This window comes from Pieris napi, chromosome 16 (genome assembly GCF_905475465.1).
Source record: "Pieris napi chromosome 16, ilPieNapi1.2, whole genome shotgun sequence".
NCBI classification, from domain to species: Eukaryota; Metazoa; Arthropoda; class Insecta; order Lepidoptera; family Pieridae; genus Pieris; species Pieris napi.
The window spans coordinates 971,933-989,064 of record NC_062249.1 but is presented as its reverse complement, the minus strand read 5'-3'; the positions used below and the strand labels follow the sequence as shown (position 1 = coordinate 989,064).

Sequence of the window (17,132 nt, the reverse complement as noted above, 5' to 3'; positions counted from 1 at the left end):
TTCATAATATACTATCATTCATAGACACTCGTCCAACATAGCAACTTTCTAAAAAGTTAGGAAGCAGGTTCTTTTAATTTCACGTCACGAATTATCGTGTTATTTATAAATATATAGCTATTTTTAACCCAGAACAGCTTAGGATTTATTTATTTATTAACACTTCGCATTCAGATATATAATACAGTTGACATAATTAAATGAAAAGGAGAGCAACTGTCGGCCTTATCGCTTTCGAGCGATCACTTCCAGGCAACCCATGTGAGAAAAAAATCATTAAGTAAATAAATTAGATAAGGCAAGGGAAAGAAGTACAAGAATACATAAGACATATAGAAATTAAAACATGTAAACAGTGAACAGGACAATATTAAAAAAAAGGACACATGAAGAAAAAAAGTATGATTTTATTTATATGTATTACAAACGAGCAGGAGGCTCACCTGATGCTAAGTGATACCGCTCATGGACACTCTTAATGCCAGAGGCCTCGCGAGTGCGTTGCCGGCCTTTTAAGAATTGGTACGCTTTTTTCTTTCTTTAAGATCAGATGATGAATTAAAAAAAAAACTGACTTGAATTAAACTAAAAACTATCTATATTTATTTATTATTTATATATGTACCTATACTGTTCCCTCCGAAATCCGTGGATAGATAAATTACTGCCAATCAAATGTGCGTATTTGTCCACGTTCCGTGTTGAAAGCCTAAAGATCATACCTAGAGATTATCAAATTCCAAATCATAAATTTCAAACTGATAACCTTATTTGACATCAAAAAAAATCACCAATAAAGCCAATTATAAATATATTTTTTTTATTTAAACAACATACACGTACATAGAAAAGTTAGTTCCACTGCAAATATATATTATTCTTAGATTACTGTCGAGCCAAACTAAAGTTTCTTCACTATCATTAAAAACAATTGTATTTTAAGAAATATCTGTCCGCTGCACATGACCTTGATAGTTTAAGGTCACCGTTTGTAGAGCGTGCCGTGTCCGATCCACAATGCCAACATTTTGTTATGAAATTGTCTGTTGGGAGAAATCTGTTTACCGATTTGGCTTTACTGAAATTCATATTCGTTACAATAGTTCTCACCCGAAGTAATTATTTCTCTAGGAATATTCAACCGGAATTCTATTTATTAAGCTATTGCATAGATTTGGAGCGCGGCGAACGAATCAAGAAATTCCGTAACGAAAATAAAATGCCCCATACGCGTTAGAGCGGGACAGAACGCATACTGCGTATTCACATCTTCCTGACGAGATCGGTGACGTAGTGTAAGCGCGGCCGGTGCAGCCGGTACGCGTTAGAGTGAGACAGACTATATAGGCGTGTTAGTCTGAGTCCGGTAGAGTGGAAGATTGAATTAATATCAAAGAAAAAAATATTGCATAAATAAAAAATAAATAAATAATTATAATTGCATACGTTGATAAAAAATGCTATGCAATAGCTTTACCGCGGCAGTCCCCGAGTGCCACACGTTTTTATATGACCTAGATACAATTGCCCAATAAGCCCATAGGGTTTTTATAATCTAGACTAAAGCACGTCAAAAACGAATTTGTTAGGAACACAACAGATTAAAACTAATAGAACAACTAAACAATTTTACTGTACGTGCCTTGAGCTTTACGGTTATTTTCATATCGCAAGTGCAATGCAAGGTAGCATTTGATCTATAAGTGCACCCGCCAGACGTGAAGTATTTTTGTCCAGGAATTAAAACCGGTAATACAATAAACTACAACGTAATAGTTACGTTCGTTTTTTTTCCTTACGATTATTGCGTAACCTGGCTTATAGCTCACGTTAGTTCAATATGTGTAATATATTTAAGAAAAAAAAACTACATAAATAAAAAAAATATAAATAATTATAATTGCATATCTATATATATAAAAATGAAACCCGTTTTCCGTTGTCCCGACATAACATGAAAACGGCTTGACCGATTTGTCTGATTTTTTTAAAATAATATAACTACGAGGATGGTTTTTACGGAGAAAAATTAAAAAAAAAAATTGAGTGAAAAAGTCTAAAAACAACACTTTTCTATATTCCCATACAAAATATTCGTAATAATACTTAAAAGTCAATTTGAACTATAATACCATAGCATAAAATTCAAGTGTTAATGGAGGGGATCCGGGAAGGTAAATATTAATTTTTTGACATAATGTATTTGTTGTCTTATCAATTTTCTTTTTTTATCTTACTAGCTAGACCGGTGTCCCGAATAGCAGAATAAGTATTTTAAACAAATAAAGAATCGACCGTTAGGCGGTACGATGTTCACCAGGCCAGCTAGTAAGTTGATAAAAAATGCTATGCAATAGCTATAGCGCGGCAGTCCCCACACATTTTTTTTTATATCTAATACAAAATAAGTCTGTTATTTAAGCTCCGTTGAAATTAAGGCGTAAGAAGTCTGCAAGGTCATATTGATACGTAATTTTGGAACAAGGTTGAGGCATTATAATCAATGCGGCATTTCTAAGCAATTATAATTACTAATTAGTATTCAATATAGTCGTTTGCCTTATCAATTATGTTTATAAACGATGTCTATCAGACATATTAATCCTGTCAGGCAGGAAACTAAATTAAAAAAAAACAGATTTACGTGCTCTTAACTCTCAACACTGCGTGATTTTAGTACGGATACTATTTTCAATAAAAAAAATCTCTGTCATCGTTTCAAACTCTCGATACTCTTTTAAAATAGCAAATCATCAAACAACACTTATTTTAAAACAAATATCGCAAATTAATTAGAAGTAGCCTGTATAGCACTAGTCCCAGGCCCTTTTATCAACTAGATAATCGTTAACTTTATTGTAAGCCTTTTTACACAGTTTTTCTTTAATACATTTCTTAAATTTATTAAAAGGCAGAGATAAAAGAGCCTCTGGGATTTTATTAAAGAAGAGTATCCCTTTTCCCATAAAAGAATTAAAACTTAAATTACATAATTACAATTAATGATACGCCAGTCAATTAGGTCTTCGATTCGACATTTCCGTCCTTGTTTTTAGAAATTTTTCAGTGGCTCTGTCCTCCGTATCCAACTGTAACAGAAATTAATTTTTCCCACGAATTTGTCGATGGAATTTTTTGTTCTGAAATTCATTAAACAACTGAACTCGTGTGGAACGTGTTCAGTTGTTTTAAATTGTGTTAGTTTCAAACTTTGAATTTTGTATTCAAAATAAAACTTAGCAATGATTTTATAAAACGTTTTAGCTGCGCTTCGTTCATAGTGTGAATTTATAGTCTTCATATATGCAATTTAAAAAAAACACTTTATTGTTTTAGATAGTTTAGATATAGGTTATGATTACTAATAAAAATTAAATAAAATTTAAAAACTTTGGTCTCTGTGGCAGTATCCACTTTTAACTTGTTCATTTTCTCTTTGTAATTAGCTTTCTTTCTTTCTTTTTATTAACTTATGTAAATGTAATTTATTAAAATTCAAATTTATTTGATTCATAAAAACCAATGTAAATGTAAGAAAAAATACAGCTAAAACGACTCGCCGGAAAGTCGCCATTGCTGAAATTATTTCCTCAATAATTTTTCGTCACAGTAATGACACAACCGAAATTACCAATGCAATATTTAGAAAAATATGTATAGTTTTTTTTTAAACCGAGCAGTTAATTAAAAATGTTTCGCAACGCTTTAATTAACTGCGGTCTAATTGGAGTACACGTAGAAACTCGTGAAGTACTGGTAGCCGCGTTTTTATCGAAATACATTAGTTTTCTAACAAAACAAAAGCGAGCATTCTGGCAGTATGTAGTGCGGATTACCGTTAGTAATAACTTAACATCAGCATAGGTACTTTGTAACTTCTAATAGCGAAAGCGATTTCGACTTTAATGCTGACTGTTAACGCACGATTAGCGATATCAGCGCTACGGATATTGATAGAACAATATCAAATTTGCATAGTAGCCTCACAATTCGCTTTCGCTATAAGAGGTACAGAGTGCCTCTGAGGGGCGTCCTGCCCCCTTGCCCCCTTTTTATAAAAAAATAGTTTAAAGATATGTATAAAGGATATGATCCCTAATTTTCTCGTTCCTCTCCCACTTTACGATCAACCCCTATTTTTTATTATAGTTTTTTTTATTGAACTAATTTTTTTTCCTAGAAATAGTATACATGGCAAAACAACGTTTGCCGGGTCAGCTAGTATATATATATACATATTATGTCATATATGTATACAGTAAAAGTTTACATTTGCATATATTCACTCCGTCGGAGGTCGAATGTAAAACATAATGACATGGATTTAGTGTAGTTTAGTACTCAAATAAAGGCTATTTTTATTTTAAAATATTCCACTAACTTAATCATCTTTATATCTTTAATGAGCCAAATTTCGGTATAATTGCTTTGAGTATTCATAATATAAAATAAGTAAAATGTCATTTAATTTATCATCTATATCTATTATCTATTGATGATAACCAAAATGGCGCGGTACATACTAACCTAAACGGTTTCCCGCCATTTATTAGATGACAGCGAACGATAGTTCCGGTTCCGAAACATGATCGTTGATAAGTGATATCATGAAATCGATCGGCAATTAAAATCGAAACAACTGTTAAGATTAAATCTGTTCATAATTAAGATTAAAATTAAAATATGAATATCTTTTTGATTAAAAAAAAACAATTTAACCACATATATAAAGTCTACATGTACTATGATTCGAATTATCGCACATGATATTCAGGAAAATATAAAGGTTAATTCTTAATTTTCCTCAAAAGATTAATTACGGACACAGAGGCAAAATGTACAAAGTGTTTTTTGCCTACATTTGTGTAAAAAGGAAAAAATATTTTAATCAACAATGTATTGTATATAGCAAGAATAACGTAGCTTTTTGAAATCGGTTTAGTAGTACTATTAATTATAACTACAGTCAAAACCGGTTATAACGACATTGAAGGGACCGTATTGTTGCCGACGTTATATCCGATAGTCGTTATAAGCAATGTCATATATTATATACACACAAGTATAGTTCATATGTATGTACAATACATACAAGTTATATTATCATAGTTATCTTTCTAGAATAGGTAGGTATGGGTTATAATATGGTATGTTAATATTATAATATGTAAACGAGTCAAAAAGAAACAAAAATATTTATTACGAAATAATTAGGTACAAAAGTAATCAGTCTTTTGGTCTGTTTTTTTTTAGCCGTCTCAAATATTTTTTGCATTTTACGTTTCATACTCCTCAAGGTATGAGTATCACCAGTATCAAACTGTTCGTTAAAGGCAACAAATTTTTGTAAAATCGTTACAGCGTTAAGAGCCTCCGAAATCGTTGTTGGCTGAAACTGTTCGTTGGGAGAAAGTGCGTAGGTAATAATATGCCTAAATATTCATTCAACGCCTCTAAATAAGATTTAAAATCGTTTGTATTGTTTTGTTTTGCTGAGACAAGAAGCGGTTGGTCGTTATAGCCGATGAATATCGATAAAATTTCGTCGTTGTAAGCGATATGTCGCTGTATCCGATGTTGTTATAAGCGGTTTGTTTACTGAATAGTTTACTAGGGATTCAGACGGGACCGTACAATCTGGTTGTAATAACCGATAGGTCGTTGTAAACGATGTCGTTATAAACGGTTTTGACTGTATACAAATTTATAATGTTCATATAATCAAAAGAATTGCGTGTAGTAAAAATTGTCATTATACAAATACTTCAAAAGAGTTAAATTTAATCTCAGTACATTAATTAAGCCGTTGATGGGAAAGATAATTACAATTGAACGTGCGAATTTAAGTTATGACATATTTTGAATGCAACCTCAATATCATTGTCTTTAAGAAAACTTGTTTATAAGCTTAATAATGTAATTAATGAAATGTCTAAAGCTGACTTTATTAATTTTGAAGGTAAATAATTACAAAATACGATTGTCTGATATATGTGTAATGGTAATTAATAATATAAAATATGAGTCATGTCACTATTTATGTTGTTCCTGAATGTTTTTAATTTGTCGAATATCGTTGATCAATAATGAAATATACGACATAATCTAAAAATTGTTTTTATATAGCCGAAGTGTAAAAGGGAGGTCGCTCTCGCATTATACGGGGGCTATTTTCTCACACCTATCTATTATCTATAAACGTAATTAATAGCTGTTCATTTTTGAGCTGAGATTGGCTTGACTGATTTGGCTAATGATTTTGAAATATCTGTGGATGTACGGGAAGGTTTAAATATCGTCATATTTTCTTGTATAAATTTATGCATACACGTTGATTTAGAACTTATAAATGAATAAACGATGAGAAACGTAAGTAATAAGTAGTAAAATACTAAACAACAACAATTAAATTTTCCATATATCTTCAAATATATTATCAGAGACGAAATATGTATCAGGGGGCAAACTAGCAGGAGGCTCACCTGATGTAAAGTGATACCGCCCATAGACATTCACATTGCCAGAGGGTTGCAAGTGCGTTGCCGGCCTTTTAGGAATTGGTACGCTCTTTTGTTGAAGGACCCTGAAGTATGACATATATTCTATGTCATAACATACACACTATCCTTTTACTAAAACTATTCGAAAATGTCGAACAATTACAAAAAAAAAAAAAAAATATTAACAAGTATAAGCATATTCATCTTGTATGCCCAGATGACAGTCTTAAGTACTGCATGACTCTTTGGTTGAACAATTAGTGAGTGGTTTTTGTATAAATATTTTGATTGGTAAATAAAAAATGTAATAGCATCTTAGAAACACATCGGACACTGTTAATAACGTTTCTAGGTTACCTCAACACGTTGTAACGGTAACAACCTAAACAGTGGAATAACGCGTTATAAATCCATTCTAAATTTAACATACTTTTAATTATTTACGATGGCAACACTATAATTGTGATTGGGTAACTATAATTCGTGTAATTATTTATCTAAAAGCACGCGTTTTACTTGATAAAGAAGCCGTCTCCTCTGAGGGCTGGGCTTCAAGGGTTTATGCCATCCCCTCACCTATGATTCAGTGACAGAATCACTGAATCACAGGTGAGGGGTTCAATTGTATGTTTTTTTTAATGAATAAATAACAATAAATAAATAACTCTCACGAGAGTTATATTCTGTAAAAGGATATATGCACAAAACTTAATGATAAAATTTTCGCAAACATTTCTTATATAATTATTTCACAACAAAACAATTTGTGATACTCTTGTAAATGTGTGACTGAGTATTTCAAAATTAAACCTTTATTTTTAACGATTTAATTCAATGCAAACAAGTTTTGATAATTTAATTGTTTAATAAATGACCTTGAACGACTAACTGCCGTTAAAGTTATTCCTTAAGTTTACAGAACCTAAGTACGAAAGGTCAAATTTCAAGGAGCGCTATAAAAATTGACCTTATCCAAACGTACTATAAATCTTAATTAGTTTAAACTCGTACATAAAGTTTATGCATGCACTAGCGACCCGCCCCGGCTTCGCACGGATGCAATGCTGATACTAAATTCAAAGTACTATAAAGTATAGGGAGAACCGCGGCCTCCGACGCACTGCGTCCCGCAATTTTTAAATTTGTAATAGCTTCGAAAATATTCATATAAATCATATACTGTTAAGGGCCATATAGATCTATATTAAATGAACAATGTATTCATATTCAAGGTATTTAATTGGTTAAGGATTAATGCTGTATTGGTTAAAATCGCTTCGAAAATTAGCCATTATTTGTCGTAAAAAGTAAATGACAAAAAAAAGTTATTGTGGGTTATCCATAAGAGATAAACATATACCATCACGGACTTTTCTGTAGACCTTTTCAATGTGTACAATACTTACTACATTATTTTGATAAAACTCGTAGGGTTCAGCCTGCGTTTGCAATGTAAGCGGAAAAAATGTAATTATTTACGACATCACATTAGAAACCTCAAAAATAACAGTACTTCTCCACTATTTAATGGATGTTATTATACATATAAACCTTCCTCTTGAATCACTCTATCTATTAAAAACCGCATCAAAATCCGTTGTGTAGTTTCAAAGATTTAAGCATACAAAGGGACATAGGGACTTTGTTTTATACTATGTAGTGATGCGTTGCATGCACTATGCAGCATGGAACCCAAATCAGTCGTAATTTTGACAGCACAAACAATATTTATTTAATGAAAAATCTCGTTTTTAATTTAAAAGGCCCAAAGGCTAAAAAGGCATTTAAATTATCACAAAAAACTGCCCCACAAAGAATGTTTCGATGGTCGTTGATAAATAAAATAAAATAAAGTGGTAAGACTGAATACATCCCTCAATATGTCCTTGACTCGACCTTCATAACGAAATAAGCACAGTTGTCAGAAATAAGGAAAAATGAGTATAGGAACAATGAGAAAAGAAAAAATTCCTCTTTGCAAATCTTAATTCCAAAACTTATAAGGTCACACTTCAATAACAGACTGCGCAAGGTTGGTGGTTTTGGGGTCTCGGGAAGCCGGTCATTGGCTTACTACTTATCCTTCTCCATACAATAACTTCGCATTGCCATCATCAGCCTCCGCTTACGTACCGGAGTGTCCATATGTACCCTCATAAGTGTCGCTTTAAAGTCAGTAAGCCTTGGACACCATGGCCTACATTGCAAAAGAGTGCAGATCGTTTTTCTCGCCACGCCGCGCTCAACGACATCATACGCCGTTCTCTTGCCTCCGTCAATGTTCCAGCCATTTTGGAGCCAGCAGGCATTGCTAGAGAGAGAAAAAAATAATTGATCATACGCACAAATACTCACTGAACAATATAGGATTAATTACATTGAAAAAAAAAATCTACATAATTACAAATGTATCTAAATTAGCGTTATAATAAAACCACAGAGAATAACAAAGTAATGTAAGCAAATGTGACAATCGGCCATTTTTAAAAATATTGGATCACCAATCAACGCAACAAAAAGTTAAAAAAAATCGAACAGTGTATATGAATAATAACGGAAAGAGTTTCCCAAACATAACAATCCTAAAAAGCTTGAAATTATATAAAACAATAGTTATTGGAATCGGTATTGAGGTTATGGAGTGAGCTTGCTGTACCAAATTTGGTATTTTATGGGGAAAAAAGCTAATATAATCAGAGGCAGTGTACCAACCAAGGCTGTACAGTGTACATTTTGCTCACTCAGGCTTTCTTAGTTTTATAAACGTGGCTATTTCCTAAATCGTCGGACTTACGCCCCGAGTATAGCCAGACGTAGGCACTCTCTTCAACTGTTACATTGCATGCATTGGTTACATAGCAATTTACATTTCATTATTTCGCGTATGTTCTATTGTTGTACGCGAGTGGTTAATATAGAGTAAAAATAAGATGACCATTTTGGTCCTTCGAGCTATTCGGGAATAGCGGGTGTTTCGCAGTTGACGCGTTTTCCTGAAGATCGACGTCGAGGAAAACATCCTACTACTGGTTTGTCATGCAAGCAAAAAACCATTATCTGTATAAACAGAAAAGAAGAGCATAACATTTTTAAGGAGCTAGAAGGGTCAAAAGTATATCGTCGTCCTTCAACCCAGAACAGGGCAACGGACGCCAATCTTTGTTTAAGAATTTTATATCCTCTCGTTATGTCGTTGAATTAATATTTGCTAAAACATTCATAGATAAGGTAATTTATGTAACGGTGAAGGCAAACTCAGAAGTTTTGTCGAGACGAGGTCGTTCACCTTAATATAATGGGAATTAGGACCTTGACGTATTCAATTCTAAAAGGCCACGGCCCTGAAAAAGTACTTATTTTGATAACTACATCTCATTTGTATAACAATTATGAAAATTACGAATTCTTCTAAACCGAACGTAAGATGCTACTATTGTAATGAAGACGCAAATGGAGAACTATACTATTGGATATACAGAAAGCGAAACGGACTCAAAAAGTTTTAAAAATATCGGATTATTTTGGCCCGCCCAGATAATTAATAGCCAGTAATAGTGTTACGCAAAAATATTAAGTGGAAGTGGGCGGGTCATGTAGCGCGCTTCACAGATCACAGGTGGACGAAAACAGTAACTACTTGGCAACCAGGAAAACGCTACAGAGGGTGACCCTACGCTCGATGGGATGATGACATCAAAAAGATCTCGGGTCCCCCACTGTCCCCACATCCAAATAGCTCGGAATAGAAAAAGATGCCAAGCTTTGGAGGAGGCCTTTACCGGAGAGGGTTCGTGATACATGCTAACTGAAAAAAGACATTTACTAATACATAGGATAATTAGAATTAAGATTAGGTACAGTTTATTAAGTTATAAGTTGAAATGTATACCTAATGTCTCAGGAAATAAATTAAGGCTCAAAAAAAACTTAGAATTTTGAATAAAGGCTAAAATTTCATTCTAGATTTTTATTTATTTAGACAAAAAGGCCAGCGACGCACTTGCGGACATTCTTCGGAAGGATGTGCTTCGGAGTGTCTACGGGCGGCGATATCACTTAACCTAGATGAGCCTCCTGCCCGTTTGCCTCCTATTATATAAAAAAAACCCCAATTTTTTTTGGTTGTAATACTGTTTTCTCTTCGCTCACTAACATTTTTGGATTAATTTATCAAATGTACAGGCTAGGCTTAATATGAAGCTTAAAACTCAATAATAAAAATCCTTTATGCATCAATTTATAAAATATCTAAGTTGCCGCTGTATAACACAAAGGCCACGGTCAAGTTGAAATGTTATTAGAAAAACCCGCTAATGTAAAATTTATTTAATCTAAAGGTAATGATGTTCAATTCGTCTAATATTAGACTGACAAGTGGTCAGTTAGTCACCTACTTTCGTGGACACGATGACATACAAACGTCAGATGATGACAAATTACATTCAAAGACCGCAATTTTAGACATTTTCAATTTACGAAGAAATTCGTTCCGCTAATTTTGACTGTTTTGACTGACGTTATAAAATTTTACTATAGACTATTACGAATTAAAACAGATTCAGGGTCGCAACTTTAAGTTAGGCCGGCAACGGACTGGCGAGACTACTAGCATTGTTAGCCCCCTATTTAATGGTAAAAAAAGCTCAGAAGTAATCATATTGTTTGATTACCTAATTTATTTGAATTGAATTTTTTGAAGTTATACTTCTTTTGGCGCGTTAGGGAAAAATGATGAGAGTAAATTTTTACGATGCGCGCGCACACCGTGACAAAAAACCGACACCCTGAAGTTAGCTATAGTCAACATTTTAGTTTTTTCTATTGTTAGTGTTTTTCTACAAACGTAGAATACAATTTTTGAAAAGATTTTTATCTGGTTACGCCAAAGAAGTATAACTTCTAACGCGTGTATACACACGTTTTTATAGTAACATTACCGTTTTTATAGACGGACCACTGGTATACCATACTTCATTTTAGAAATGAGCATGTTTGTTGCTCAGCAATAAGTGGCATAGTAGTAGAAATAACTTCGGGAATCAGTGCAGTATTTTCTGTGTAAATTCGTTACAAACGTGCAAAAATACTTTCAAAGGAAAGCGTTAATTCAAAGTTCTTTTTTGTTTTGCTTCAACTTCTTTATTTAATTTAAATGTATTTAACGAATATATACCTACATACATAGTTTGATGATTGATTGTTGTTCAGCCTATTGAAATGTATTCTTTTCTATTATATATATTATACTCTATAAATGATATTTACATTATAAGCCTATACGTATATGCAACCGCTTTCTCTGTGTTTCTAAAATTAATATTAATAAGAATCATATAATTGATAATTGTTCTTGTTATAGCAAGCTACGTTTCTACATTCTATCTCTCATGAGGTTGGTGGTGGTAGCTGCTGGTTTCCATCGAGTGAAGGTGTTGGGGCTGGAGCGCATGGCCAGGGGCCGTGAAGCACCAGTAGTGGTAATGGCACCGCACTCCAGTTTCTTTGACGCCATTGCAATCGTGGTTCTTGGCGCGCCCAGTGTGGTTGCGAAAGCGGATACAGCCAAACTACCCTTCATTGGACGTATGTTCAAAGTGGCGTTCGATTTTTAAAATAACTTGGTTCATTATAGATTCAAATTTGTAACACGTACTTTCCAAACTTATTCTCTTTCCTCACCATCGCACCTCTGTTAATCTTATGTTTAGCGCGATTGAGCCGTAAACCTCTCTGAACCTGAAGTTACTGGACGGTTAGTAGATGCTATAACTGGCAGAGGCCTTTATATAACCGACATAACTCAAAACTTATCATTCTCACAATAATGTTTTACCGTATCACAAGGTTTTGTTTTTGTGCTAGCGGTCATCTCCGAAAGATGTAATGGAGACCGCGATACGCGAAAATTTCACTAAACAGGGTAATTAATTAAAAAAGCGCGCTTAATTTATTTTAATATAACTGTTGTATGTTGTTTATTTTAATATAAATTATTTCCTAATTAATTATTAAAAATGTTTATTACGTTTTGAAAAAATATATTTATTTGTAAGTTTATTTTTTAAACGTATTACGTAATTGTTTATTTTACATCGCTGATTTATTATATAATATTTAAAAAGGGCTAGTCGAATGGAGTTACGAAACGTATTCCACAACTAAAACAGTTACTGTAATTGTCATTAGTAAGATAGTTGTAATTAAACAGTGGCGCTACAAACTTTTGAGGTCTGGGCTTCAGATTTCTGTATCTGTTTCATGATCATTTGTCAATCTAATAGCCAAATAGGTGAGCTTCCTTTGACATACGCCGTCGACTTTTTGGTGCACAAGGGTTCGAAACTAGACCTCAAAGATAAGAGTCGCACGCTGAAGCCACTAGGCCAACACTGCTCTTAGTCATAAAAACAGTTAAAAACCGGTATAGCGTCTGTACTTAATCATAATTCATCAAACCATAAAATCTCGCATTTCACATACACATGAGGAATTTACACGAGATACTAACGGTGAATTTTCTTTATCTCTATTAAATGTAAATATAAAAGGTCTATTATATTTTAACGTAGAGTTATTACCGTCTTGATAAACTTTTGGTAATTTTTGCTGACCCTTCGAATAAAATCTATATTATAAAATAAATCAGTGGTGCTACAACCTCTTTAGGTCTTGGTATCAGATTTCTGAATCTGTTTCATGATCATTTTTAAATGTAATAGGCAAGTAGGAGGCCTCCAGTGCCTGACACACACCGTCGACTTTTTGGGTCTAAGACATGTCGGTTTCCTCACGATGTTTTCCTTCACCGTTTGAGCAAATATTAAACGCGCACATAGAAAGAAAGTCCATTGATGCACAGCAAGGGATCGAACCTACGACCTCAGGTATGAGAGTCGCACCCTGAAGCCACTAGGCCAACACTGCTCTAAAAAAACTATATTATATCAAGATATATTTGGAAATAATTTAAGAAAACTTATTAAACTTAAGAAATATCATCACTTCGTTGCAAGTATACAGAAAGTACAATTAAAATAATTAAATAAAAAGGAGGGCTGGTGAACATATCGCTTTAGCTATCTCTTCCAGGGAACCACAGGATAAAAATGCGGTAAACAACTATTTTAAATTTAATATTCTAGCTAGAATATTTAATAATAATATCCGAAATAACACTATCAAAATTAAAATACACTACTTATATTAATTCGATATTAACAGCTTTTTGATTGAAGTCAAAAAATTTCATTTAATTCTAAAAAGTACGTAAATTAAGTAAATTATAAGGTAACAGATTCTTGTCTATGATGAACCAAGTTATGTCAATGTCACGTTGACGTTTGCTATCGCTTGTTTTTGTGTTATAGCTCGTTTCGTTATTTTTGTGGCTATGACTTTCGCCTAACCTGTAAGCCGATGCAAATATGAACATTATTTTAGAAAATACTTATGTGGTTAGGCGATAGTGCTAATTGAAGTTTTAGTTTTGAGATTTGTCAATTGTCAAATCTTACGACTACATTGTAGCGTTATTTTGCTATTTGCTTGCTTGATTAGTGTCTTGTTAGTGGCTTGTCTAGTTTTTTGTTGGATTCCGTGCATTATTATTTTAACCTAGAAATGATTGTTTGTCAATCGCTTTCTCTGTAAGGTAAAGTAAACGCTAAACATTCTACACTTTTCAACCGTTAACCATGTCGTTTAATTTTTAAAGCGTTTGATCATTGTCTGCAATGAGTTCCCACAGACTCTTTTACTCTTTGTGGTGAACGAAAATTGTAGCTACAAATACAAAAATACTGCAAAGATTATTAATTTAGATATTCTAAGGGACTACCCACAACACAGGGACTCCCTAGTGTGGGGACTAGCGATATATTTTGTCACAACCTGTTTGTTTTATGATAGGTTTTATTACTATAGTCGAACAAATGCGTAGAACGGAAAAGAAGAACTGGTTCTCCGTCAATCTTCTCAAGTTCTGGTGTTCCAAAATATTTGCATAGAGCTGCAACTTGCATAATGTCCCTCGTTACATCTATTAATATGTCATAATGAAAAATAAGCAAAAGAAATGTTTAGTTTCTATCAGCAATAGGCTGGTGAATTTATAGGCGTAACATATTTATCAAGTCGGTGTTAAATCGTGTTATTCGTGCCCCATACTTCACTGGGAAAACACGCAACACTGCAGCCGTGTTTGTCTTTGTATAATGGGTAATTAAAATAAATAATGGGTAATTAATATAGCTTATTTACTTTCATGTTAACCTCATAAAAGTCTCTCATTGAATCTAGTTTAAGTTGGTGCTTAAAAGAACTTTAAACCCGTCTCCGAGAAATCCTTCAAAACAATTCTGGAACCTTTCCAACGTTTATCTTTACCTGAATCTTAAATTAATTAAAATTCTGGTAACATTTCTGCAATCTGCACGAAATACGGTGAAATTAAAAATAGTAATTAAATAAAAAGCAGGGCAACTGGCGGCCTTATCGCTTTTGAGCGACGTCTTCGAGGCAATGTAACTGTAAGGAAAAAATACATAATATATACAATAAGATATTACATTGAAATAAATAACTAACCTTAACAAAGAAAGACAAAGAATTAGTCTAGCTATTCAAAGAGGGAACACTGCCAGTATCTTTGGAACCTTGCCTAAAGGGATTCCTTTTATAATAGTTATTATATGTTAAGGTTACTTATTTATTTCAATGTAATATCTTATATGTATTTAACTTTCGAATATTATTCGAGCAGTAACTAATATATACAATGGAACAAAACAACGCAATCAAAACATATGTAGACATTAAAAAGGACACTTGAATCACGATAATTTCAGTTAGATCAATTAATACTAAAGGGATACGATGTGGACAGGTAATATGTAATCCGGCAACCCACCCGCCATCGTTAATAGGTTGTCCTTTATAACACAAATTACAAATCATTTCGTGACGTGGGAAAAACTGTCAAATTTATAAATGGTTTCTGTATGGTCTTTTAAGTTTTCGAGGGATTTATCGAAAATAATGCGTTAAATTGTAAGCAAATCATAATTTATTTAACAAAATAAGCTATCATCATAGATTACTTCAGTACGGGAATATCTACTCGTTCATTTATATCATAAACAATACATACACATAGAAAAAAAACAACAACTATTTCTTACAGTAAACATACATTTTTGACAGTATGGTTATTGCTGCATTTATTGCGAGGTGACATATATGAAAACTTTCTTCGGTATTTCTTACTTTGAATGAATTAAAACCCTTACAATTGAAGTCGATCTTTGGTAATTTTCCAATTGTATAAAAAAAGAGGAAAATTATAATACCAAGAAAATATCTTGTTTTTTCTAAGTGCTGAACAAAAGCGTACGATTTGGTTAATTCAATGTACAACGAAAAAAAATCTTAAACACTTTGGCTGAATACTAGAAAATCACCAAACAATTAATTATATAAATGATAGCGATGATTAAATCTAAACACGACAAGATGGATGGAATGTTTACGCCCACGCAAACTGCCACTTAAATTATCATTTCATTTGTATTATTATAAAACTTGTTTTTTTTTGAATTAATACATATATTATTTAATACATCTTCTAGATCACTGAAACCCTTAATATGCTTCATCGGCAAGATGTCGTACCTGGCTGGCGGCATGGCAATCTCCATTCGCGGGCGCCAAGCGAGTCGCAGAGAGGCACCAATTCTCGTGGTAGCACCACACTCGTCGTTCCTCGATAGCTGTATCGTGTATGCTACCAGAATGTCCTCGGTTATCGTGAGGAAAGAGAGCATGGACAATTATGTTGGAAGTAGGTAATTTCTGGTGGTGGATTTTGGGTTGGAGTTTGTTTGGTCGTAATGTGGTGGTGGTAGGTGGTTTCGGTATTTATATAGGTTAGAATTAAGTTCAAATTCAAAAATTATTTATTCATATAGGTAACAAAATGTGCACTTATGAACGTCAAAAACAGAAATGTATAAGCAATGCTTCTAATTTTACATTCACTGCCAGTTCTCAAATCAAGGGCGTAGAACGGAAGAGAAGAACTGGCAATAAACTCTCCGCATTTTTTGTTTTACACAATGTTTGTAAGGAGCTGCAACCAAAAAAAAAAACTAAATAATCCTAAGGAATCACACTATTTATTAGTATAAACCTTACAAACCTGTTAGGTAATGCTTACGTTTAAGACAGATAAACGTGGCTGGTACATTGTATACAGAGGTAAGGATAGATTTATCGTATATAAAATAAAATAAAATTTTGGGTCCAAGGCAAGCCGGTTTCCTCACGATGTTTTGCACATAGAAAAAAGTCCATTCGTGCACAGCCGGGGATTGACCCTTCGACCTCAGGGATGAGAGTCGCACGCTGAAGCCACTGAGCCAACACTGCTCTTAATATATCATATATGTATATTTAAAAAACTTTATAACATCCTAGACGACGCCAACATCGTCCAATTCATAAAGTGCAACAGGCTCAAGTGGCTGGGACATGTGCACCGAATGGCGAACGACAGAACCCCAAGGTCCTTACTAAACTCACAACCCGGTGGCAAAAGAAAACCCGGTAGACCGACGCTGCGTTGGTGGGAGTTGT

General features: G+C 33.4%; 1 protein-coding gene across 2 annotated transcripts in view; it reads left to right on the top strand.

The window, feature by feature from the left end:
- The window catches only part of LOC125057159 (lysophosphatidylcholine acyltransferase), a 52,762-nt gene that overhangs the window by 16,656 nt on the left and 18,974 nt on the right, over positions 1-17,132 (top strand). The window contains exon 3 of one of the 2 annotated variants that reach the window (XM_047660658.1): positions 16,127-16,338. In XM_047660658.1, the coding sequence (XP_047516614.1) occupies positions 16,127-16,338 (212 nt within the window). Of the gene's footprint in view, positions 1-11,859; positions 12,084-16,126; positions 16,339-17,132 lie in introns of both variants that reach the window. The other variant, XM_047660657.1, reaches the window with a different exon arrangement.